Source organism: Schistocerca nitens, chromosome 9 (assembly GCF_023898315.1).
Source record: "Schistocerca nitens isolate TAMUIC-IGC-003100 chromosome 9, iqSchNite1.1, whole genome shotgun sequence".
NCBI classification, from domain to species: Eukaryota; Metazoa; Arthropoda; class Insecta; order Orthoptera; family Acrididae; genus Schistocerca; species Schistocerca nitens.
The window spans coordinates 140,305,516-140,332,388 of record NC_064622.1 but is presented as its reverse complement, the minus strand read 5'-3'; the positions used below and the strand labels follow the sequence as shown (position 1 = coordinate 140,332,388).

The following is a 26,873-nucleotide window of genomic DNA, read 5'->3' as shown; positions in this document are numbered from 1 at the left end:
CTCTTGCCCTTTATGACAATTTTGAATAAAGTTATATTATTAAAAATTGTCTCTGTTGTGTTATATTTGGCCTAATATGAAAGTCCATTAGTAAATGGTCTGCTGCAGTCGCTTGGTATTCCTTCAGACAGAGTGTGAAGACCCCCAGAAAATCTGAAATGCAAACCTGTGATCCTGTTACAAAGGCACAGGCCACAATACCCGACGAGGTATGGAAAACTGGTCACTAGGTAAATCTTCGGAAAAATGCATGTAATTTTTCTTTTTCACTTAAAAATATTTGGTGTGATACCTTACAATATGTAGATTCAAAATGTGTAAGTGGTAACCATGGTTTGGGAAAAACTGAATTTCTATTTGAATGGCTACTATAACCCCCATCACTTATGCGGCCCGAGGTTTTGTCCTACAATGTCCATACTGGCAGTTAAGCAAAACAGCTTGATGACCACTGTCACATGGCCTCAGACAACTTCAAGCATATCTCTTCATTCCTTGGTACCTCCATATCCCTTTTCTTTGCACTTCAGCCTACTCTTCATCACTACTAAATTGTGATCTGAGTCTTTATCTGTCCCTGGGTATGCCTTACAATACAATATCTGATTTCGGAGGCTCTGTCTGACGATGATGTAACATAATTGAAATCTTCCTGTGTCTCCTGGCCTTTTCCAAGTATACATTCTCTTGCGATTCTCGAAGACAATATTCAATATTATTATTGCAGAACTCCATAGTCTTTCTACTCTCCCATTCCTAGCACCAAGCCCATATTCTCCTGTAACCCTGTCTTCTACTCCCTCCCCTACAACTGCATTCCAGCCCCTCATGACTATTAGATTTTCATTCCCCTTTACATACTGAATTACCCTTTCAGTGTCCTCATACATTCTCTCTCTCTCTCTCTCTCTCTCTCTCTCTCTCTCTCTCTCTCTCTCTCCCCATCTTTGGCTTCGGCTTGCTACATCGGCATTTATACTTTAACTAGCGTTGTTGTTGGTTTGCTGCAGATTTTGACGAGAAAAACCTTGTCACTTAACTGTTCATAGTAACTCACTCTCTGCCCTACTTTCCTATTTGTAGTAAATCTTACTTCCATTGTACCATTTTCTGCTGCTGTTGATATTTCTCTATACTCATCTGACCAGAAATCCTTAATTTCTTCCCATTTCGCTTCACTGAGCCCCAGCTATAGCCAAGTTTTACCCTTAGCATTTTCCTTTTCAGATTTTCTAGCTCCCCTACCACATTCAGACTTTTGACATTCTATGCCCTGACTCACAGAACATTATCTTTTCATTGTTTATTCAATCATTTTCTCATGGTCACTTCCCTCGTCAGGCCCCTCCCGGAGTTCCAAATGGGGGGAACAAACCTGGTATCTTTTGCCAATGGAGGCATCATCACAATACTACTTCAATTACAGGCCACATTTCCTGTCGATACATGTTGTGTGTGTTTAATGCAGTGGTTTCCACTGCTTTCTTCATCCTTATGCCATTGATCATCGCCGATTCTTCTGCCTTTAGGGGCAGTTTTCCACCCCAAGGACAAGAGAGGGCCTTGAATCTTTGTCCACTCTTCCGCCTTCTTTGACAGAGCCGTTGACTGAAGAACAGTAACTTCTTATGCTGGAAGTCTTCAGCCACCACTGCTGATGATTTTTATACAAAATTTAAGTGGTGATGGGTTTCAAACCTGGGATCGAGGACGTTTTGATCACTAATCAAAGACGCTACCCTTAGACCAAGGGTGCACTACGAGATAGTAACAGCTGATTATAATACAGTGTACAGAATTAGTTTCCATCAGCTGATTCCACACATCGACATGTAACCAGGGCCAGTTTAGGTACCAAGCAATACAAACCACCACTTGAGGCTCCAAGCTGAGAGAGGCACAATAGTGTGTAATTTGTATACTGCACTTATCACAATTTGTAGCAAAAACTGACATGGGTGGAATGCAGGTGAAGGTTCATCATGTGAGGTGGGTCAGACATTATGAATGGATGGATGGATGCATTAATGCATCCTCTCTTTGTCTTTAATTTTTCTTTCCGTGTTATAATCATTATGAAACAAACACACACACACACACACACACACACACACACACACACACACACACACAAACAAACAAACACACTCACTCACTGTGTGCGTGTGTGTGTGTTACTCACTCATTCCTTTCCATATTTTCCATCAGATTATTTTCTTTTTCTCTACTATCAATTATTACATTCCTCGTACTTGCAGAAGCAGCACAATCTAATTTAATGTTACATCACACACCTCCTGTATTTCTGATATCTTCGGGTGTAATCCTGTGACCCCACAAATAACTTCTCATGAATATGAATCTCATTCGCCATGCGCTAACTACAAGTTGAGTTCTAACGTGTGAGCCTTAGCATCTAGGGGGATTTATCTGGTTTTGATCTGCCTTTTCTACATTTAACTGCCTTACTTGGACGTGTGGTTTTGTAGCAGCAGCAGCAGCATAATTAGAGAAGAATTAACATAACCACCTACACGGTAATCTATATAGCCACAGTGCAAGTTGTTAAGAGTATTTCCATGATAAGGAATATTGGAGTCACATTTAACAGTTTATGTATAATGACTGTTACAGTATATGTTTATTTGTGTATAATACATATGACTAACAAGTATATTTACAATTTAATACATGTATTACAAACAGACTACTATAAAATATCTTTCTGTAGTTTAGGAACTCGCAACAAAACTTTGAAAATCAAACAGCTAAAACATATTTAAACCTTTTCATTTTCCATATGTGATCCATCTCGGGCATTCTTGAGGGCAAGGGAGCAGTTATCATCTCCTTTAGATTGGATTATGAAAGATCCAAGGCAGCATTACAAACAGGAAAAAAAATCTGTTTAGCTCTGGAATAAAAGAAATACTACAGGCAGTTTTAGAAGAGCAAGCTGCTTCCACCTACCATATACAACCTGTAGCATATTAAAGCACTGCTTGTACATATTATTGCTTAAGCTCCATTCACTGAAAAGCCACAAAATGTGCAGAAACTACCTACAAGCAGAAATAAATAAAGTGTACAGTATTGAACAGCATGTTCAACACACGTTAATGCCTATTAAGAAACTCAAAGAAACTGCAAAACAACGCAGAGTGGAGAATCGTTTCTCAGTTAGTACACTAATGCAATGGTTTTCTTCTTATCAAATTGAACAATGTATGTCCACAGATAAATGGAAGCATGTTACATAAACTACTCCTAGCCCTCAAGATAAACAAATGAAGTTCTGATACTTCACAAGATAGTCCTTCAAAATAATTTTTCATATATAAAAATTACATGAACGAGACCGATGATCAACCGATCACTGATCAGTCATTCATCTTACATCACTTACAAATCATTACAAAATGTACAAAATGCTCTGAGAGAATGGCTGATAAGTTGCCACAAATCTGATGCACACACAAATATGGAACAGTTCTAGAATGATATAATATTCCACTTCAGTAATAAAAATGATGTTACCCACAGAAGCAGATTTAATATCATTTTCACCTATGTTATTGCCTTTCTGAAAATTTACAGAATTCCCAGTTCTTTGAATAGTTCTTATCAGTTCATTTCCTTAAATCAATACATCCAACAATACATTATTTACATACATATTTATGGAAACAGTTTAAAAACCACTTGCTGTTAAAATGACATCAATAATATACGTCATTTATAAAATGCAGTAATTTTATGACTAGATAATATAAATATAGCTGCTTTTGAATGTATGAAGATTCTACTGTCATATTATGCTACTATTACTAAAACCTCACTGGTTTTCACACACACACACACACACACACACACACACACACACACACACACACACACAGAGTCAGTTCTTAAAAATATATTGTATCCATTTCAATCAGCAGCTGCACTCATTCAATGTACACAATAAATAAACTAAGTAAAACAGTGATGCTGAGTGTTCTCTAATAAGACTCACCAAACAGAACAAATCTACTAAGAATGTCTTAACTGCTGCTTTTTAAGCTACTTGTTCACTATCATCAGAGAGTAGTTTCATTAATTATGGAGCACTACAGGAGAAATAATCTCACTTTTGTACATCCAAGTTCAAGCCCAGAGCTCCCTTATTTCTGGGGAGGGGGAAGGCATTTGACATACAAAGATACTGTTCTGAGCTGCATTAATCATTTGGAATGTGAATAATTACTTGTTTGTTACCTTTGGACAATACATTAGCATCAATTAATAGTCACTAGTCACTCTGTTCTATCAATATTTCACAAGAAGCAAATTTCTGAAACACCTCATTCAAACCAGATAATGTCACATCTCTCAATTTGTCCAAAACATTCATTAATACAACACACAAAAACAGAACAGATGCTTCTTAAGCCTTCATATATAAAATCACCAATTAAAATATCTCCTTTTGTAGAACACTGAACAACAATAAAAAGATGCATTTCAGTTAATTTCACGTCTCAAAATGCTTATAAATGGCAGTGACATATGCCATTATTTGCTGCCAATCTGGTCGTTCGAGCTGAATCATTTCGGACAGATTCTGAAAAAATGAAGTACATGCATTATTTCATAATTATAATATGTGGAAGTATATGGCAGCAAATAAATAAATATTCCACAACTAACCAATGTTGTAGGAATGCCAACAGATTCAGCTGCTGCGAATGCTATACAAAAATTTCTCCTTTTTTCACTTGGATTCAATGTGTCGTAAGGCACCTTATCTGGTAAGTATGAATGAAGGATAGCACAAAATGCTAGCCCATCATTCCATGAACTGCTAAAATTTGTGATGTCAATGTTTTTATAGCCAACTGTCTTATTCTGGCACCACTTCAGGAGAGCATTGCGCTTCGAGCCACCATTTTTTGTTAATGCTGAAAGAGGATCTTTTCTTTCACCTGTAAAATAAATTGCTAATGTAAAACATACAAAAAGCTACTAAAGTTAATGGTTGCTGCCATGTGACATTTAAAATGTATACATGGTATAGAAAGACTCAAGTCTCAAGAACAACGTTTCTACTGCACACTGCACAGTACTAATTACTAGGCAGGTCAATTGTTTCATTGATTGCCTTTGCTTTACAAGAGTGATTATCTCAACAAGGTTAAGTGGCCCCCTCTACCTACACACAACTGTATCGATCAATTTATCTGTAAAAGACTCATGACATCAGGGAAATTAGTGAGAAGATCTGGACACAAGTTTAATGTGGCTCAGGTATGCACCCCAGACTGTACTCCACTATAGAACAAAAAGATAATAACTCATTTCCAAGAAATTTTCTTACCTCAGAGTCTAAAACAATTCATTTTACAAAATTTTATTCTCTTACCGTATCACCTTTCTCCTGTATTCACACTTTACCTGTTATCAGGTAAGTTTTATTCTCATCCCCTTTTTCTACCAATTTCGATTTCCAGAGTTCATTTAGGAAGTAATGCATGACATTGACAGTGTCTCGGAAATTAAATAATTACTAACTCTCCCTACTGTATGCAGCAGACTGTTTTAACTACATTGTATGAAATTAATTTGTAAAAGAAAGTCACTAACCAAAAGTCTGTTAAACTTAAATATTTTGTACAATGTAAAGAAGATGAAGGACAAGACATGTACATGGAAATACAAAAATTTGGCATCGTAATATGGTAAGGTATGAAATAATGTAGAATGATAAAATAATATACCACAGACCAACAACAATTGTGCAACTTGGGTGGCAGGCTTGTACACTGCCATTTAGTAACAGTGTAACATTCAAAGTAATAAAAACTACAATAACAAGCATTCAATCTGTTAATACACATTGGTCTTGTGATATTCATCAGCTAAATAAAAGGAGTATCTAAGGAAATTGTTCTTAATTTTATTCCTAAATGTACTAGCATTTACACAAAGTGATGGGGCTCATTCATCGTAGAGCGCAGTGCCCATACGTCTTATCCCCACTAGGTTCCTTGTCAATTTTTGGCTCGTAAAATTAATGTTTTCACTGGAATGTGTATCATAAATGTGAACAGACTTTTTATTCTTAAACATATGGTAGTTCTGGTTAACAATTGGCACAGTTTCTATTATATATAAGTGCAGCAAACAGGTATTATTTTTGATTCCCTGAATATTGGCTTGGCGGCTGATTGAGGAGACACCTGTTTCATTAGCATTATGAGCCTCTTCTGCATCACAAAAATGTTCCATAACAGTCACTGCTTCACTCCAAGCAGTAATGGTCCTAAAGAAATCTCTATCTGACATCACGAACTGTGTTTAATAACTACCATGCAAGAGAAGCAGCAGCATATCAGCTCATTAATAGATGATAAATGAGTACTGAAAGATCTAGAGACAACTGGAAATATGGCTACCTAAGGTAGAATTTTTTGCCCATTCATGGCTGTTATTCTCCTATTTATCACAACAGCTTATTTTTTATCACTAAAAAGTAATTTTACCAAAACAAAATAAGGTTTTTTAACTACTTTCTGCTAGTTGTTACAAAGTAACAAATCTTTAAAAATGAGGTACCCTTTATCCTGTTCACATTGAGCACTAGCATTTAACACACAAAATGTGAAACCTACGTACTTAAGTCACTGCAACTGTTTTTCCTCACAAAATCCATTGTTTTGTTGGCCAGGATTGACACTGGATTAGCTTGTACCACATCTCCCAATGGTTTGTTATTCTTTAAGCTGTCATTGTAGAGATTTGCTTTGCTGTTTGTGTTGTCTAAACATAAAAAAGAAAAGTAAAAAAATAAATAAATGAATTGTGAAACAGTATAATATTTTGCTGAGTAGAAATACAACAAACTGTAACAAAATCCCCTTCTGTATAATACACGTTCTACAACATATCATAAAATATAACAACAATTTGTGTTGTAATAAAAGAAACTTGTTGAGAGAAACTATAAACAACCTGCTATTCCACTGTATTCTGAAACAATCTTGAGTTTTACAAAAGCACTCTGTAATTTGTTTCTTACAGAAAATTTCATCTCTCACAAGTACACTGTTATTAAATAAAACTGCTGGTGAAATTTAATATTTTATAACAAGTCAGGGCCCAGACCACATAAAAACAAACAAATCATAATTTTAAAGAAAATTAAATCAATCTGCTGTGTTCATGGAAGAAGTTATTTTGTTGAAATGAGTCCCAATGGAAAATTCCACAAGCACATGGGTACCAATGACAATTCCAAAATGAATATCATTAATAGTATGCGTGAATGTGTGGTGTTGCCGCAAGACCCAAAAAAATGAATAAAAGGCAGTGTACACAGAATGGCAAAGAATCAGGCAAAATTAGCATGCCTGAAACCACTTACATTAAGTAAACCACTTGTTTAACTTACACTGACACACAGTATAGCTGTAGGAATATGGGTTACACACACAATTTGAACACAGCAGCACACAAGATTTAAATTCATTAACTGAAACCTTTTTACTTATCAATTGCAACACAACAGAAGCATACATATGTTACTTTTAGATCTAAATGATGAATTAATGAACATAAAAACAAAATGTTTTAAATGGTCTAATTTTATGTACACTGGTAAAGAAGTATATCAGCACCCACCATACAGAGAAGATGCAGAGTCGCAGAAAGGCACAACAAAAATACCGTCACACAATTAGCTTTCGGCCAACAAGGCCTTTGTCAAATACACACACACACACTCATGCAAATGCAACTCACACACACATGACCACAGTCTCTGGCAGCTGGAGCCAGACTGTGAACTGCAGGCCATTACAGGAGAGGCAACCAGCTGGGGGTAAGGAGGAGGCTGGGGTGGGGAGGGGGAATCGTAGCAGGGTAGGAGTGGCGGGATGGTAAAGTGCTGCTGGGATCGTACATGAGTGAGGTGGAGAGTGGGACAGCTAGGTGCAGTCAGGAGGTTAGATGGAGGGTGGTGAAGAGGGCGGAGGATTAGCGGAGAAGGAGAGAAGTAAAAAGGAAAGTACAGAGACGTTCCCTTATTCCCAGCCAGAACCCAGCCCCCATAGTGTTCCTGCGTTGTGTTTGGCTCATGGAATCCACCCAAATGGCCTTACCATCAAATTAACCATCTCTGGCTGCCACACTCCCTTCCACTACGACCTCCATCTGTTCGGATTCCACCAACCCTTAGCGCCCCCCCCCCCCCCAATCAACATAATCCTGCAAAACTGTATCAATCAAGTCCAAATTTCCTTGCAATACCTTCATTCCATCTGCCAAATTCTCCTGCTATGCAATCCCAAATTCCTGGATCCCATAACATAAACAAACCCTTGCCCTCCAGGAACTAGAGCAACATGAACTACGCCACCTCAAAAAACTCTCCAACCTGCTCACTTCCTACTCCCACATTGGACTACCACTTCCACAATCTCCACAACAACCTCCAAACCTCCCACACATCCCCTCCTAGCCAACAAACCCTGTCTCACAGACCCACTATATTTATGCCACCCTCCCTCCCACCACCACATAAAATTCACGACCTAAACAGACCCCAAAAACAAGCATGAACCTTTCCTCCAAAAGCTTTAGCCCCACAGAAGTATTAGCCCTTTCCGAAGGCCTCACCTTTTGCCCCACCCTCAAATTAAATCACACAGGACTTGCTGAAGACCTTCTCTCCTCCTCCCGTTCCCTACAGTGGAAACACGTTTTCTCCATCAACCCTACCAATCAAGCTCAACCAAAACCAATGATGAACCCTACCCGACTCTGTTCACTCCTCCACCCAACAGCGATCCCCCCCCCCCCTTCCACCCCCCTCAGCCGCAAATCAACTCCCGTTAACTTACCAGAATTTCTTAACCTCGAACTTTGCCTCACTATCATTCCCCAAATCCCTGAACATGCAGACTAACCGTACATCCACAGAAAGATACACAACCCACCACCTAAAATCTGATACCAACTCTATAATCCTACCTGCTGACAAAGGCTCCACTACTGTTGTTTTGAACCACACGTATCATCTGGCAGAAGAACTCCACCAGCTGTCAGGTTCATCCACCCACAAACCATGCCACAATGACCCAATTCCAGAAATCCAGCAGTATCTCCAGACTCTCCTCAAATCCTTAGGCCCATCCCAGAACCTCTCTCCAAAGTTCACCTCTCTAGTCACAGATACCACTCACCGCTCTCCTACCTTCTACATGCTTCCTGAAGTCCACAAACCCAACCACACAGGTGCCCCATTGTGGCCTGTTACTGTGCCCCCACTGAGAGAATCTTTGCTCTCATATATAGGTTGTGAGTAATGGGCTGAAGATGTTGATCTATAAGATACCAACCATTTCCTCCAGCTCTCCACAGTTCCTGTCCCTTTGCCACATGGTGCCCTGCTCATCACTACTGATGCCATCTCCCTTCACACTAACAGCCCTAAAGCCCATGACCAGACTGCTATTGAACACCCAACTGATTCCAAACCAAACCCCTCCTTCCTAATCCTATCCTCACCGACTATTACTTCTCCTTTGAAGGAACTACCCACAAAAAAATCCAGGGTACAGCTATGGGCACCCACATGACACCAACCTAAGCCAATCGATTTGTGTGCCAACTAGAGGAATCCTTCCTAAACACCCCAAATTGGAAACTCCCACCGGGTTCAGATGCACTGATGAAACCTATGTGATCTGGATCAAGGATGAAGGCACCTTAACAGTCCTTCAGAACGTCAACACCTTCTCTCCCATTCGCTTCACCTGGTCTTACTCAACGCATCAAGCCACCTTCCTCAATGTTTACCTCCACCTCAAAGGTGGCTACATCAGTACCTCTGTCCAAATTGAACCTACAAACCACAAGCAATACCTCAACTTCGACAGCTGCCACCCATCCATACCAAGAAATCCCTTCCATACGGCCTAGCCACCCTTGGCTGTCGTGTCTGTAGTGACAAGCAGACCTTCTCGAAATATACCGAGGGTCTCACTTAAGCCTTTACAAATGGTAATTACCCTCCCAACCTTGGACAAAAACAGATTTGCCGTGCCTCTCACCCTCCGGCCACATAGGAGCACTCCTCTTGTGAGTCACTACCACTCACGACTGGAGCAACTGAATTACATTCACCACCAGGGTTTCTACTGCCTCTCATCATGCCCTGAAATAACCCACTATCTTTCCCATTCCTCCCACAGTGGTATTCCACCACCCACTGAACCCACAAAATATCCTTCACCATCCCTACACAGCCCCTGCTTCCAACTCACTGCCTCATGGCACACATCCCTGTAATAGACCTACATGCAAGATCTGCCCTGTATATCCTCCCACCGCCGCCGCCGCCGCCGCCGCCGCCGCCGCCGCCGCCGCCACCACCACCACCACCACCTCCTGCTCCTGTCCTGTCACAAATATCGCCTACCTCATCAAAGGCAAGGGCTACCTATGAAACCAGTCATGTGATCTGAAAGCTAAGCTGCCATCGTTGTGCTGAATTCTACTTGAGCGCGATAACTAAGAAGCTGTCTGTTCGCATTATTGGCCACCAACAAACTGGCCAAGAAACAAATGGACCACCTGTTGCTGAAGACGCTGCCAAACAGGATAGCCTTCATTTCAATGCGTGCTTCACAGACAGTGTCATACGGATCCTTCCCACCAACACCAGGTTTTCTGAATTGTACAGGTGGGAACTCTCCCTGCAATATATCCTACGTCCCCATAACCCTCCTGGTCTCAACCTTAATTAGTCGTCATCTTTACCCAACTAGCCCCTTCCCTGTTCCCATTCCAGCACTACACACAGCCCTCTATTCCACCAACGCATACAGTCTTTTTACTTCTCTCCTTTTCCGCTAACCCCATGCTCCCCCCCCCCCCCCCCCCCCGCCCTCTGACTAACCTCCAACTGCACCTATCTGTCCCACTCTCCAACTCACAATGTAAACAATAGGATTTCATGAACAAAAAAGAAAAACAAAGTAGTAGTAACACGGAGAAGGAATAAAGAAATGCTGAAAGATTGAAAATTAGGAAAGGAAAAAAATAATGAGGATGTTACATCATGTGGTTCACAGATGCCCAGAATCTCTGAGAGCTATATATTTTCAAACTGTTTACATAACGATCTTATCCTGTTCAAAATACTCTCCATTACAACTAACACATTTGTCCCACTAGGGCTTCCACTGTTTGAAACTTTTTTTGGAGTCATCTTTAAATAGGGCCAACAGCTCCTCCCTCTTATTTCTTTACTTCTTCAAAATTGTCATATTAGTGTCCTTTCATGCCCTTTTTATGCATGCAAATAAGACAAAGCTGCACGGAGACATGTCAGGCACGTAACGCGCATGGGGCACCAGAGCCACGCCATTTTTAGCCAAAAACTGACGAACAGAGATGGCTGTGGGTGCAGGTGTGTTGTAGAGTCTGCAACAAATTCGCTGAACCAAGCTCCAAGATAACCCATTAACCTCTGACAATTGATCAATTGTCTGTCTTCGGTCTGAGAGCACCAGCTCTTGAATTTTTTCAATATTTTCGTCGATTTGTGCAGTTGATGGAGGTCCAGAACGAGGTTTCTCATTGATCAACATGTTGCCATTTTTAAATCGAGCAAACTACCTGTAAACTTGAGTTTGTCGTGTAGTATCATCTTGGTAAGGCACTATCGACATTAGAGCAGTTTCAGCAGCATTTTCACCAAGTAGAAAACAAAATTTCACAGCTGCACGTTGTTTACTTAAGCTTGCCACAATAAAAAAACAAAACGAGAACAAAACAGCCCTAGCAAAAACAATCACTGCAGATAAACAGATCAAGCCAAGTCAACAACACAGGTAGCACTGAACTCAGAAACTTGTACTACACGAGCTCCACCCATGACAATGTTATTCCGCTTCCCCCCCCCCCTCCCCCCCCTCGTACGCTACCAGCAGGAATGGTGGCACAATCAACGCAGATGTTGACATCCCCTGCAACAGCACGATGTAATTACTGATTAATAATAAATCTTCTCTGGGCTATATATGGCCACCACAACAGCAGTTTTGAGTCAGTTGCTCCTGATGAAGACGATGTAGATAATTGTTGAAAGCTCGAGGTTTTATCCTGAACTGACACGGCAAGAAGTCCACAAGGGTTTCATACAGCTGATAGTGAAATTAGATAAATAAATGAATAGTACAGTTATGGAATGGATAATTTTAATACCTTTTATGCAAGTGAGTGAACATGCATGTTGTTGGTCCAAAAAATTACAATGAAGTGAATTGTCTGACTCCCTTCAAACCACTGCAAATTTATGACAAAAAGATTCGGCTGTCAAATTATAAAAAGCTCGAAGAACATACTGAAGAAACTTTATAGAAATATAAAAGGCTGTAACGATGAATTTTAGAAGAGATATACATCAGAAAAGATGCAAAGAATACCATTTAAATTACAAGGTAACCTGATGTGACTCATCGGGACTCAGCAGCAGAAGCAGCGTTCTTCTGAAGATGGCGAACAACTGGACTGCCGAAATATTGAATCGAGTTGATTTTATTATCCAGCTGCAAACCCAACGATACTTTCAAGTATAAGTTAACCTATATACAGTTGCTGACAAATAAAACACCACGTATGTTAAAGGAGCAATGAAAAGAGTGTCGTTTAGACACACTCAATATTATGACTGTTTTGAAGGCAATTTCAGTAAATTTTTGATGAACTTTCTTTTTGGAACATTCTGATGCACTTAAAGAGTTCATACATTAAGCTCAAACAGACAGATACAACATTGAACAATTTAGATACAATGACGCAAAGAATTTAACATGAAGAAATTCACTGACTGTTTATGAATAAAGGAACAGAATTACTGATTGCTCCACAATGCAACCCTGAACAAAATGGTGTAGCTGAACGAGAAAAATAGAACAGCTGTCGAAGCCGCACATTCAACATCGCATTCAGCTAAACTACTGAAATGACTGCGGGCAGAACCCTGCAATACAGCAGTTTATATCTCAGTATCAGAATGCTTACAAACAGTGATAAAATTGACCAGCAGGTGAACTTTATCACTTCAGAATCTTTTGCACATGTTGCTATTTTCATTTTAATTTCATTCTATTCAGTGTTAGTGATATGTCATTTTGGACAACTCTCTAGGTGTGTCATCAACAGGAGTGGATTTAGAGTCTGGTTTCCTTCTAAAATAAAAATAGTTTACAATTATGACACATAATTTGAATAATGAGTAGTCTGTAGTTCCATCAGTGATCATATCTGACTTATAACAGGAAGAATTCTCAATGTGAAATGGAGAGAAATCATCTGTGAAGAAGACCGCACTGGTGGTGGCAAATGACATACACAAACCCCAAAATGCAGTGCCGCTGACTATAGGTCAAGTCCAACTGGTCACACTGCCATAGTGTGTTGTAATGGTAGAATCTAGATATTTGCAGCAATAATGGGTGAATGTCAGTTCAGGTCGACTTTTAAGCTTGGGAGCAAACAGGGGCCCTCGGCACTCATCGGATGGCAAGACAGAACTCCATGCCCGATACCCATCCAAATTGTGGCACGGATGAAACAGTGATGTAATAAACACCACCACTCCAGACTGGTGGAAAGTAGAAGGGGAAGGATCTGAAAGCATAGTGAAGATAAGAAAGGCAATGACTCTACTGAAATGAAGCAAAACAAAAAAGACAGAGCTGGCAGATAGGGCAGGCAGTCCAGGAACCCCTCAGGTTCAGCACTGGGAGACAAACTCCTCAACCATCCCATCCCCACTCCAGTAGCACCAAAACAAAGTAAGAAAAAACATGAAAATGTATTCGATCCTTCCGTTGTGGTTGTATTTGTAGTTAACACCCATTTGTGTCATTAGAGCTATGGGTATAAATGACTTTGGCATCTACGTACTCACTGATAAGGAAACAACGATGAATAATGGGAAACAGGTTAAGCTTTTAGGGCTGTGGGACATGCAGTTTAGGTACATATCAGGGAGGCGCATGCGAAATGATATGATACAGTTAAATGGAGGAAAAGACAGACACCCAATGATGTTTTCCAGCCCAGTTTATGAGTCCTGCACTAGGCTGAATGTAGGGGTCTGGGTTCCTGAGCAAAAAAATAATCTAACATATTAGGGCAGGTTAAGGAACAGGCAGACAGTGAAAACGTAGTTGAGTGATGGTGATGCCACAACCACAAGGAAACTAGCTCAAACTTCACCGTAATACTGTCTACAGAATTCAATCAGTAACCCCACAATAGGAGCTTGGTCTAACAGTCACAATGGTGATGGTGCTGCTGAACTACAGACTTGTCATGGTAAAACTAGAACAATAAGTTCGAGTAATAGCATGTGGTGATCCACGTCCCAATATGTACAACAGAGGAATTCGAGTACATTCAATTTATACGTGCAACTATAGTTGAGCCTTTGTTTACAGGGTAGCCATAACAGTTTGTTACAGGAAAGTTGCCACAGAAAGTGGGATTGTGTTTTAGTGGAGGAAAAATGAAAGCAATGACCACGCCATTTTTATGACTCCATGAAGTTGATGCTTGTGAGGGTCAGAGATTCAGAGCTGTATCAAATAAAGTCAAATACAAAGAAATGGATAGCTGAAATATCAAATCAGCCTCACGGAATCCACAAGTCAGCTCGTAGCTATAAGGAAAAGGGGGCACTGAGCACAGTGCAGTGGGGTACACCATTCTCCTCCCAGCTGTGGAGTGCCAGGTGGTGCATATACTTTGTGAAAGTCAAAGAAACATGTACAAATATGGCAGCACTTACTAATATAAGCAAGCTGCTTACAATCTGACCAAGTGACCAGTAATGGAGCATCTTCACGGCAACCACTCTGGTAGGTAAACGAAAGACCCCACGATTCGATGACCCAGCACCATTGATGGGTCTCCACCCTCTCTAACAATAGTGATACAATGCTAGATCCATTCCGCCAGCCACCACTTTCAAGCATGATTGGAGGGGCATTCCTTACCACCATCTGCGTGAACGATCACACAGACCTCTTTGGACATCCCTCAGGGCAGGCATGGTTCCTACATTATGCATGGTAGGAATTTGTCTAAGGATAGTGGTTAACAGAAAGATGCATATCTCACAGGGTGATACAAGTTGCAGGATACAACCACAGTAATTGTTGCAGTTCGGAGAGATGGCCGGTGATTTCTTCATCAACTTGTCTTTTGATCTTAAGGAGGTTTTCAAGCTCTGCGAAGATTTCTTTGATTTATGATTGGAAACAGAAGATGTGCTAGCAACACTACAACCTGCACTGATGTCTGACTCAGTGTCTGCATGGTTCTGGGACGAGGGTTCCTTCGAAATGATCCATCTACAGGCAACACTTGAGAAGACAAATGCTCCACCAACCGAAGATGGGATTACAGGCTGCACAATATTGCTAAGGGAAGAGATGATAAAACTGTCACTATCTCACACCAAAGGGGGTTGCAGTGCAGTGTGATGAGTGGTTGAAGTTATATGGATAGGCAGGCAGATTCTTTTTTCTCTCTACGGTTGCCATTAAACTGGTCTTCATACAACAGAGTGAAAACATTCATACTTTTTTTGGTGTTGTATTCTTGGACTGTCTGTTCCTTCTTGTAAATGGTACACATGGGCGAGCTGGAGGGGTGCCATTCATTCATGGCTGTTGATTGAAGTTGTTCGATGGATGTAAGGTATTCTGTCATAGTGATTACACTCACACAGCTAGGTTCACTGGGATATCATGATGACAGTGTCTGAAATGGAAGCACTTAAAATAATGCAGGTGGTTTGCACATGAGGTCTGTCATCACAGCAGTGAACCACGATCTTCACCTTTTCTGCAAGTGTGCTCCCATCGAACACTGGAATAAATGCTTCAAAGTCAACTCTATTATCCTTTAGCCCCTTCTGGATACAGAGGAAGAATTGCAACCCCATCATTCTAAGTTGGAATATAATATTTTATCTGACTGTAATATCAAGTCCCGGTGAAAAATAATATCTTGTGTTTTGTTTAAACTTACATGAATTGTAAAATAAACTGGAATATTGCCCAGAGAAGTCCACAAAAGTAAGGCTCAAAACTGTACACAGTTTTGCAGTCTTTATCACGAGGGAGTCACTGCTTGTCTTTTGAAATGCTGTAACCACCTTGTTTATACCTGCATTTCATTTAATGAAGAACTGAAGCTTGGTCATTAGTAATGTCTCACTGTCCTTATAGCACAGACTACGTGCTGTAGTGAGATGGGTTCCCCATGTTGACACTGTAATCCCTACTCCCACGGCACAGCTACGAACAGTTTGGGGTTATGCTGATGAGCATCAAATTGAGAGTTCCAGCTAGAAGATACTGTCAGTCTTCTAACTGCCAGTTTGAGTCACTACATGGGGGACTGGTCTGGTGACACTCTCTCTCACCGGAGGGCAGGGAGGGGGGCAGGATGGGGGGGGGGGGGGGGGAAGGCGGTTCACCCCACTGTAATCACCCAGACATGGCAACAACCACAAGTCATTCTGAGTGCTGCACAGATACCCAGTGCCCCAATAGAGATGGGCACCTACTTAGTGGTACCTTTGGAACATTTATGGTTCAGATACTTGCACTGTCAGGGGGCTACAACTGTGCAGTTTCATGGTGACCACACCACAACAGGCTGGCTACCACATTAGTTTCTGGGGCTGGCTCGTAGTTCTCCTAGAACCGGGTGTCAGGTTGAATACTTCCAGACAGATACCCATGATCCATGATGAGTGCCATTGCTTGCACAATTTGTACTTGCTGAAATTTGGAAAAGAATAAATATCAAACCTGGTTAGGATTAAATATAAGGTTATATCTAGGAAACAACGTAAGTGATCATGAGAGAATGCCGAGATAAGAATTAGGTGAAAAGCTGTAAGATCAGGCAAGGATACAATTTGTGGGGGAATTAGAGGTGTCAGGAACTGCAGTACAGAATAGAAATAGTACTGCAATGACTCGGGGTCCCATGCTTGCATGTGCACGCACACACCCACATGCGCACAAGCACGAAGGGGTCAAGAACCTCATCGGGGTGGGGAGACAGTAACAAAATAGCAAAATAAGAGGTGAAGAAAGCTAATGTGTGTGTGTGTGGGGGGGGGGGGGGGGGCATGCACCTCGTTCCTATCATTAGATTGCCAGAATATTGCAGAATCATTGGGCTCTGAATCAAAAAGTTTCAGACGATGGAAGCCCTCTGGTGGGGGCAATGTCATGGACAAGTACATTGCAGTCGGTTCTGGCCACATCTGCAACTGAAACTGTCAATCCTTCTTCTTAGTCTTCTTCTTCTTCTTCTTCTTCTTCTTCTGCTTTTTGACCAAGTTTCACTTTTAAACTAAGTGTTGTCTAAAAAGAAAAAAATGTTTAGAGCTAACTGTATTACACATACTATTGCATGGCAACTGTATGGCAAGAAATCAACACCAGCGATACATAACCTCAGAGCATAAGAGTCATGTGAAGGATAGAAACAGAAAGATGTCACTTTACTGTTTCAGTGAGTTTACATGATGAACAACACAGTTTACAATAATGGGTTGCAAGGACAAAACACTGCTAACATTCTGATAAGCAATACATTATCTCACACAAAATACAAGCACGCCATGTGTACAACTGTATTTTCTCAGTGCAGTGTTTTGAAACTGTGTATCTGCTATTCCCCCATGCCTCAGTGGTGGACATGCTAGCACCCGCACTGTGCGGTAGTACAGTTTTCTAAGAGACTTAAAGACACGTTCTGATAAAAAGCCACATACATTCACATCTACAAATTGCTCTCGATGAAATTAACTACAATTTGCTGTGTGGAATGTATTTATGCTGCAGTTTCAGAAATGAAATTTATGAGCAAGTCACATTTCAAGTATAACCTAAAAATAACAACTTGAAAGTGTTGGTCTGCTACCCACCAGTGATTAGATTTCTCCTATTCTGTGAAGCCTTCATATTGTTTGTATTGTTTCCAACAGTTTGGTTATTGCTCTGTTGTTGGTCCCGAAGAGGCGTCTTCACAGAAAACACAGCATCTGTTTCAGAATTATGCCTACGAGTGAAGTTTGGTGTCTGTGGCATACTTGGATTGCCTGTCGATGTTGCAGTCCTCACTTCACTTGTTATGCTGCTTAGACTAGATGTCGAACTACTTCGGCTTCGTGGACCTGAGAAATTCATCAGTTTTAGATTAAAAAGAAAAAAAACATGCAATTGCAGTAGCTATACATGAAATGACTGCTTTAAATGTGGTACAACTGGTAAAATGTAGCAGCAACATCTGCACTTTGCTATTAGTCCTCAGACAGACACTGACTCCGTAAGAATATTAGCAGACCAATGGCATTGACCCAGGACAAAGAAGTGGTTCTTTGCGCTAGAGCTTGGAAAATTGTGGAAAAATGTTGATTTTGTCTGGCCCAGTTTGATTTTCTCATAGACGTCTTTACACACACACACACACACACACACACACACAAAAACACACACACAAAAACACACACACACACACACACACACACAAATATTATACATTAAGTATTTGTCACGTATAATGGATTATTTTTAGAGAAACCAAGTGGAAAATTTTTATCTCAAGGTGAATGACACAGCAAGGATTAATCTTGAAGTAGAGGAGAAAAATATCAATTAATGTACGCAGAGTGGCAGGGTTGTCACAAGTTTCCCCAAGTGAGATTCCCTGATTACCAGGCAAATTTTAGCATTTTTCCCTGACAAATTTTGAGATCTCAAGGATAAGTAAAGACATAAGTTGACAAACAATGTAAGGACTCCTGTATTTCTGAATGTGTGAGCAAAAATCTGAAGTACTAACAACAACATATTTTGTAATGAACTGTTTTTAAATGGAGAAAGCAAGCCAAATGGTATATATGTTTCAGTAAGACCACTGATATTAATTTTCTCAATAAAACAAAACACATTTGGTGACAAAAATACGCATTTTGTTAGAGTTGCAAGACAGATTTAAAATACCTTTACTGATTCCAGGAATAGCCTTAGAAAAAAAAAGTAGGCCCCTTGAAAGAAGTGTATAAGGCAGGTAAGAGTTGTGTAAACAAACACTATAGGTGACCGCCAATAAAATGTTGGTTAGACTGTTTGTTATCGTCCATTTTTAACCACTGTGTTATGTCTATTATTTTACAGGTACTGTGTAGTTTCTCTTTCAAGAAATACGTGAGTACGTAGTGTACAAAGTGCCAGCGACTGGTACAATTTTCTTCTTCTTATCGCCCATACTTTCTACTATAAAAACTACTTTCAAAGTGCCAAAACGAACTAGAATAAATAAAATATCTATAAAACACCGCACGGTACAATGTACTTGTGGTGTGACTCTCGCAATTCCTGAAAGCCATTACCCGTGGCCTCTGGCCTGCCAAGGAACACAGCAGCCCTGGTTTCATGAATAAACCACAAAAATTCACTGCATTACGCCACATATAAACATACCTAGGCTGTGGGCAGATTGGTGAGAATAGATGCGATAGGCAGAGGCTGCAAATTATTGGGAAATGATGGGCTTCAGTACAGCAGGCCTGATCTATTAGATACCCTCAAAAGTGGCCTGCAGTTTTGAAAGTTCACTCATGTGGCCAGCTGTTCATGTGCCATGGACACCATGTCTATGAAATGAGACCACAGTGTTAATCCATGCAACAGATAACTTGCACAAATAATCTGAGAATCAATACTAATGAGGATAGGCAGCATATCACCGTAAAGATGATTACTGAGCCACAGACAGGCACATACAAAAGACAATCACACTCTCACAACTAAAATTTTGGTCATAGACTTTGTCATAAAATGAGAGCATACACACATTCACATACTCACTCACAGACTACTAACGCACACACGACCGTTGTCTCCGGCTGCTGATTAAAAAATCTCTGATAATCAGATCCAGACAAACCACTCCTCATGTTTCCCTGTCTCCCGTCAGCAGCTGCTAGGCTAGCAACAAGAAGAAGTGGCAGCACTGACTGCAAGCTGAGAATTTCCCTGACACGTTTTAGGTTCCCCAATATTCCCTGATTTCCAGAACTTGTGGCAACCCTGAGTGGGTGTTGGGAAAGTAGTTCAATAAACAAGGAGATGCTACACACTGTGCCAATTTATTCCTTACTTTATACATATAATGACACAACCAATTCAGTAATAAAACACACAATACATTCGTACATTTATACAACATGATAACTGTAAATTTAACGTGAATGTTTTTCAGGTATGGTTTCACATCAGCAAATAACTTTCATATTAACTGACTGATGCCCGACTTCTATGCAGTAACAACTGAAAATTTGTCTCAAACCTGAAATTTCATTGTCACTGATTTTTCCATCTACAATTTCTCAACTATACCACCAGAGATCCTACCATGTGGTACCTGAGACCAACATCACTGGATGAACATAGACTGTAGAGGATGAGGTTCACCCTGCCACAAACTACATATATGTAGGAGGAAAGTTGCTACTCACCATATAACAGAGCTGCTGAGTCATAGATAGGCACAACAAAAAGACTCACAATTATTGCTTTCAGCTCTTAAGGCCGTTGCCAGCACACACACACACACACACACACACACACACACACACACACACACACACACCTACCTGCAGTCTTAGGCAACTGAAACCACACTGCCAGTTGCCCGAGACTGCAGTTGTGTGCCTGAGTTGTGTTGCCGTGTGTGTGTGTGTGTGTGTGTGTGTGTGTGTGTGTGTGTGTGTGTGTGTGTGGAGAGGGGGAGGGGGGGGGCAGGGGTGGTGGTGCATCTGTCTACTGTTGGCGAAGCCCTTAATTGCCAAAAGCTACAATTGTGAGTGTCTTTTTGTTGTGCCTATCTGCAACTCAGAATCTCCACTATATGGTGAGTAGCAACTTTCCTTTTCATAATTGTTACATTCCATCCCGATTTTCCATTGTTTGAAAGTATGTATATGAAATGATTTAAATGTATTAAACGAAATGCAGTGACAGGCCTGAAATCAATGAAGATATACTGACATGAAATTATATTCGTGTAAGGCATTCAGATATGTTGAACTTGCTATGTAACAAATATTTTGCAGTAATAGGTGGAAACATCAATGACAATGGAAGTTTGGGCCAGGCCTGCACGTGCAATCAACTACACACAGCACGTTATCATGTGTAAACCACTTCTACTGATAACATTGGGGCGACTTCATCTCATATCATACAGGTCAAGAGTGAATGTGTCACATCATCAGTATTTCAAAGTTTGCTGAAGAAACTGTGTGTTGAAGTTCCACATTATACCTCTCCAAAACTGCAATATTTTGATTTTTTGATCATTTTTTTCAAACACTACAGACCTCTCTAAATGAGAGTACTTGTGAAAATGTCGTAACAAAAGGAAAAACTCAAAAATTGTTATGAACATACCAAAAGTGATAGAGATCTGAATTTATTTGTAGTAAATAAATTTGTAACCTTTTGCAAATTTCAAAATTATATTTTGAAAATATGAGTAGTCACAGGATGTTAACTGTCATGAGAAATAATAAAGTGGAAGGACCGAAATTGTCAGCTATGACAATAATCGATGACATTTTTGAACTGTCAAAATATTTGTACATAAAAGTAAAAGAACCTGGATTTTTTCTTATTTAGAAATTATTTTCAATAAATGGTACATGAGTTGGTCATTGTACTTAGGGAATGTAAATCACAGTGAGCAATGCTTGTCTGCACAAAAATGTGAGAAAATTTTTAGGTAGATCTTAATCTACTCTCAAGGTCAAAAAATCATGGACACTTAAATATTTAGATTTATCGCTGATTTTAAGTAAATTTCATGCAAAATTTGTATTTCTGAATCAAAATAATTACTTTGCAACATCATGAGTGGCAAAAACAATTCATGATTTTGTTTAACAGCATTTTATAACAGAAACGAGATGTAGGATATGTATACCAATTTTTCTTTTTATGATGATACTCACAAATTGTTATTGTATTCTGTCATGGTCTTCTTTATGACTTTCCATCAACTAAAACTGCCTACAATGTAACACTCAATACTGCACTGCTGAAAAGACTTCATTCCCTCCCCCCCAACTTTGAAGCAAAGTATGACAAGAATTGTGAATCATGTCACAAAACTGACAGCATTCATTTCCAAATGATAGTCACTGCTGTATTTCTTACATGTAAATAAAAGTTTACCCTCGGAAACAAAACCAGAAGGAGAGTCAGCATGCAGAATAATTATCCGACAACCTATTCCTGTGAAAACTTTAGAATTGCCAGTACCATCACTTATTTTCCAGCAGATCTTCCTGGAATGATTCTAATTGACCCGCTTCATCAAGGTAACGGACTGTTTAAGTACATCATCCTCTTGTATTGTGAATCTTCATATGGGATGTAGTTTGTGCTGCACCTACGCCACTTCTTTGAACTAAAAATGCTCTTCTTAGCATATCATGAACCAACGTCTTTTAAAATTCTTTACATCAACGAAGTGCTTACCATTGTAGCTGATTTTCTCCTGCATAACTGTACCACCTTTTTGTGAGGTCGGGCATTCATCGTTCACATGGGGCACTTTAAAACATTGTTGTTGAAATGATCTATTTGTGTTTACATTTTTTGTGATTTCGATGCTTTACAGGCAACATGAAACCAACTTTTCCTACGGTTCCTACAGCTCTTGACACTTTTGTTTAGAATTCTCTTTACAGTTTTCTTGCTGACACCACATTGTTCTGGAGTCCGTTCTTGTGTCTTCAAATGTCAATTCTTTCAAGTTCCTGTTTGAAGAAGTTATAAATGCAGTAAATAATCCCCCTTGCCTGCTTGTGAAGCGCTTCACTTTTTTTCTTTATTGCACTTAAACATTTACTGATACACATTCCACACATATACTGCTACAAGAAAAAAAGAGAATACAAAAAACTGACAGCTGAATGAATAAGTTGGTTGTCGCGAAGTACGGCAACAGTGCAGCATGTAGGAGTGAGATTCTTGCTGTCTAGCTGTAACTCGCTGCTACCCACTCGGGAAAGAGAATGAATATTATTGGCTGCTAGTGGCTAATGGAGGGGGATGTGCAGAATGGCTGAAAACTGGGCCGCCTTCCAACATGATGTGGACTTTAGCCGTCCATAATTATGGGAATGTATTTCAATTCACTTGGCAGCACCCAACCACAGAAAACAGTTTTGTTTTCATTTGATGTGAGACATGTAAACCAACCGTAAACACTTCTTACGTGGAGACTAACCCTCTCCCCATTGCAACCCTGACTACTATGTGCATGTGTGAATCTGGCAGGTTGGGTGTGCCAGAAAATTTTTTAATAGGTAGCACCTGACTACTTGTTGCTACTACTGATACAGCTAACAGCCACACTTCAAGTAACTTGAAGCAGGAGAAGATAGTCCATACGAAACTCAACTGGGCATCCATGTATGCCCACAGGCAACTGCTCAAATTAACTTAATGTAAACAGCTGTGACGTCACGGTCGTCGGCAGCAGTTTATTGTTATGAAGTATTCCAGTCTTTTGTCATAAACCTTATTACAGATTTTGCTGCTTATCAATTCTTACCAGTCAAAATTACAGAAATTTAATTGAAGAATAAAACAATGAAAAATTTCTGGACTGTAAAAAATTCCCAAGGTTTTCCCAGTTTTCTCCTGGATGAAAAAAATTCCGTGTTTTTCCCACCAGAGCGTATAAACCTTGTCATTGAATATGTATAGCCAAGCTGAATTTGCACACAGACAAGGATGGTCCAACAACAGCATTACTTGGGAAATGAAAACTGCACACTGATCTTTTCATGATCACCATTTGCAGGAGCATGAGGGAGACAATTGTATCTTGCAGATCATGGGAGACACTTATTACCTGTCCCACCCACCAGTGGTTGTTGTACACACAAGAAATGAAGTGGCTCACTACAATGTATACTGTGGTCTCTGGATTTCACGCACAGTAACAGGCTGCATTTCATGGACAACCATTCTTGCAAAGTATGTGCCACTCCGGTAGTGGCTTGATTGAATTCCTACCACAGGCTTCATAGCGGACCACTCTTCTCTCTTTCTTAAACAGAATTCCCTTAATGTACTTCCATTTAGAATTAAGACTTTCATGTGTGTTACTAATGTTGATATGCCTAAAAACAAAGATGATTTAACTTACCAAACGAAAGCGTTGGTATGTTGATAGAGACACTAACACACACACACACACACACACACACACACACACGTACAGACACAAGGAGACATATGTAAAGGCAAAGAGTTTGGGCAGAGATGTCAGTCGAGGCGGAAGTACCGAGGCAAAGATGATGTTGAATGAAAGGTGAGGTATGAGCGGCGGCAACTTGAAATTAGCGGAGGTTGAGGCCCGGTGGGTAACGGGAAGAGAGGATATATTGAAGGGCAAGTTCCCATCTCCGGAGTTCTGATGGATTGGTGTTAGTGGCAAGTATCCAGATAACCCGGACGGTGGAACACTGTGCCAAGATGTGCTGGCCGTGCACCAAGGCACGTTTAGCCACAGGGTGATCCTCATTACCAACAAACACTGTCTGCCTGTGTACGTTCATGTGAATGGACAGTTTGTTGCTGGTCATTCCCACATAGAAAGCTTCACAGTGTAGACAGGTCAGTTGGTAAATCACGTGGGTGCTTTCACACGTGGCTCTGCCTTTGATCGTGTACACCTTCCAGGTTACAGGACTGGAGTAGGTGGTGGTGGTGGGAGGGTGCATGGGACAGGTTTTACATTAGGGGCGGTTACAAGGGTAGGAGCCAGAGGGTAGAGAAGGTGGTTTGGGGATTTCATAGGGATGAACCAAGAGGTTACGAAGGTTAGGTGGACGGCAGAAAGACACTCTTGGTGGAGTGGGGATGATTTCATGAAGGATGGATCTCATTTCAGGGCAGGATTTGAGGAAGTCGTATCCCTGCTGGAGAGCCACATTCAGAGTCTGATCCAGTCCCAGAAAGTATCCTGTCACAAGTGGGCCAGTTTTGGGGTTCTTCTGTGGGAGGTTCTGGGTTTGAGGGGATGAGGAAGTGGCTCTGGTTATTTGCTTCTGTACCAGGTCGGGAGGGTAGTTGTGGGATGCGAAAGCTGTTTTCAGGTTGTTGGTGTAATGGTTCAGGGATTCAGGACTGGAGCAGATTCGTTTGCCACGAAGACCTAGGCTGTAGGGAAGGGACCATTTGATATGGAATGGGTGGCAGCTGTCATAATGGAGGTACTGTTGCTTGTTTGTGGGTTTGGTGTGGACGGACGTGTGAAGCTGGCCATTAGACAGATGGAGGTCAACATCAAGGAAAGTGCATTGGATTTGGAGTAGGGCCAGGTGAATCTGATGGAACCAAAGGAGTTGAGGTTGGAGAGGAAATTCTGGAGTTGTTCTTCACTGTGAGTCCAGATCATGAAGATGTCATCAATAAATCTGTACCAAACTTTGGGTTGGCACGCCTGGGTAACCCAGAAGGCTTCCTCTAAGCGACCCATAAATAGGTTGGCGTACGAGGGGGCCATCCTGGTACCCATGGCTGTTCCCTTTAATTGTTGGTATGTTTGGCCTTCGAAAGTGAAGAAGTTGTGAGTCAGGATGAACCTGGCTAAGGTAATGAGGAAACAGGTTTTAGGTAGGGTGGCAGGTGCTGTGCACAAATACAGTAGCATCTCTTACAGCAACAGCTTGATGCTGGAAATTATATCTCATTGCAAGGTGTTCACAGAGACCTACAGTGTTGATCAAGCTCATAAAGCTGAAACCGACTTTTTTAAATGAGATGATGCACCATCAGTCACACACACGTTTAGGAAATGCATGGTCTCTAGAAGCTATGTCATCAGTTATCATGCTGATGGAGTAGCACGCATGTGCACTGTCACGAATGAGATCGTCACTGACAATAGCAAAACAGTATGATGTTCCAAGGAAGTGAGAAACACATGTAAATATTGATACCTATAATGTGTGCCAGTGGTAAGTTTGAAATTCGTTCTGCAAAGATCAGTTGTCAGCAAAGTTGAAATGAAGAACTAGTGTGGTAGTATTCTGGGATGTGGGTGATTTTACTTCTGCTACAGCCTGTCTCTGAATCTTCCAGATGTGATGGTGAGCTATTCCTTTCATAACACAATGCCTAACCTCCGTAACAAACTTCTCTGGCTCTACTGTCTTCTTCACCAACCCTCTGCCCTCCAACAATGCATAGGTTACATCACTGTCAATATCCCGAAGGTGTAGTGCTTCAACAGTACCAGGACACATTGCACACTCCTGCAATCAACATTTATCAAGCAGCTCTTGACATATGCACAGAAGCATTACTATTACTGCGATAAATACATGTGCATACTTCCTTCACTGGCTGGCATTTTACCCACTTTGGTCGTAAAGAGTAGAGCTTTGCGAGACCAATTTTTAAACTGGGTTTCTCGTTTTTCGTTAGGAGACATGCTTCTCTTATTGATCTTGTCTCATATCTTTTTACCTTTTTCACCATTTTCACCAACAGAGGTAATATCAGCCTGGTTAGGGCTTTGCCTGCTGCAATCTTTGTCATCACTTAGGTAATATCCCAGAGCAACAGTAAGCATATCATCTTGCAACAGATGCCCACAGTAAGAATCTGGGCATGCCCAAATACCTTTCTCGTTCTTTATTTTATGAGCCTTTGACATCAAATAATGTAAGGAAGTGTGTATGTATTTCTGCATCTGCTGATTAGAGT

At 40.6% G+C, this 26,873-nt stretch overlaps 1 protein-coding gene across 1 annotated transcript in view; it reads right to left on the bottom strand.

Moving 5' to 3' along the window:
* Positions 1–2,622: 2,622 nt before the first annotated feature.
* The window catches only part of LOC126203962 (cytospin-A), a 565,388-nt gene continuing 541,137 nt past the window's right edge, over positions 2,623–26,873 (bottom strand). Inside the window, exons 14-17 of the mRNA XM_049938360.1 lie at positions 18,008–18,256; positions 6,655–6,798; positions 4,690–4,964; positions 2,623–4,603 (exon numbers count right to left, since the gene is read on the bottom strand). Coding sequence (XP_049794317.1) covers positions 4,514–4,603; positions 4,690–4,964; positions 6,655–6,798; positions 18,008–18,256 — 758 coding nt within the window. The 3' untranslated portion in view covers positions 2,623–4,513. The remainder of the gene's footprint in view (positions 4,604–4,689; positions 4,965–6,654; positions 6,799–18,007; positions 18,257–26,873) is intronic.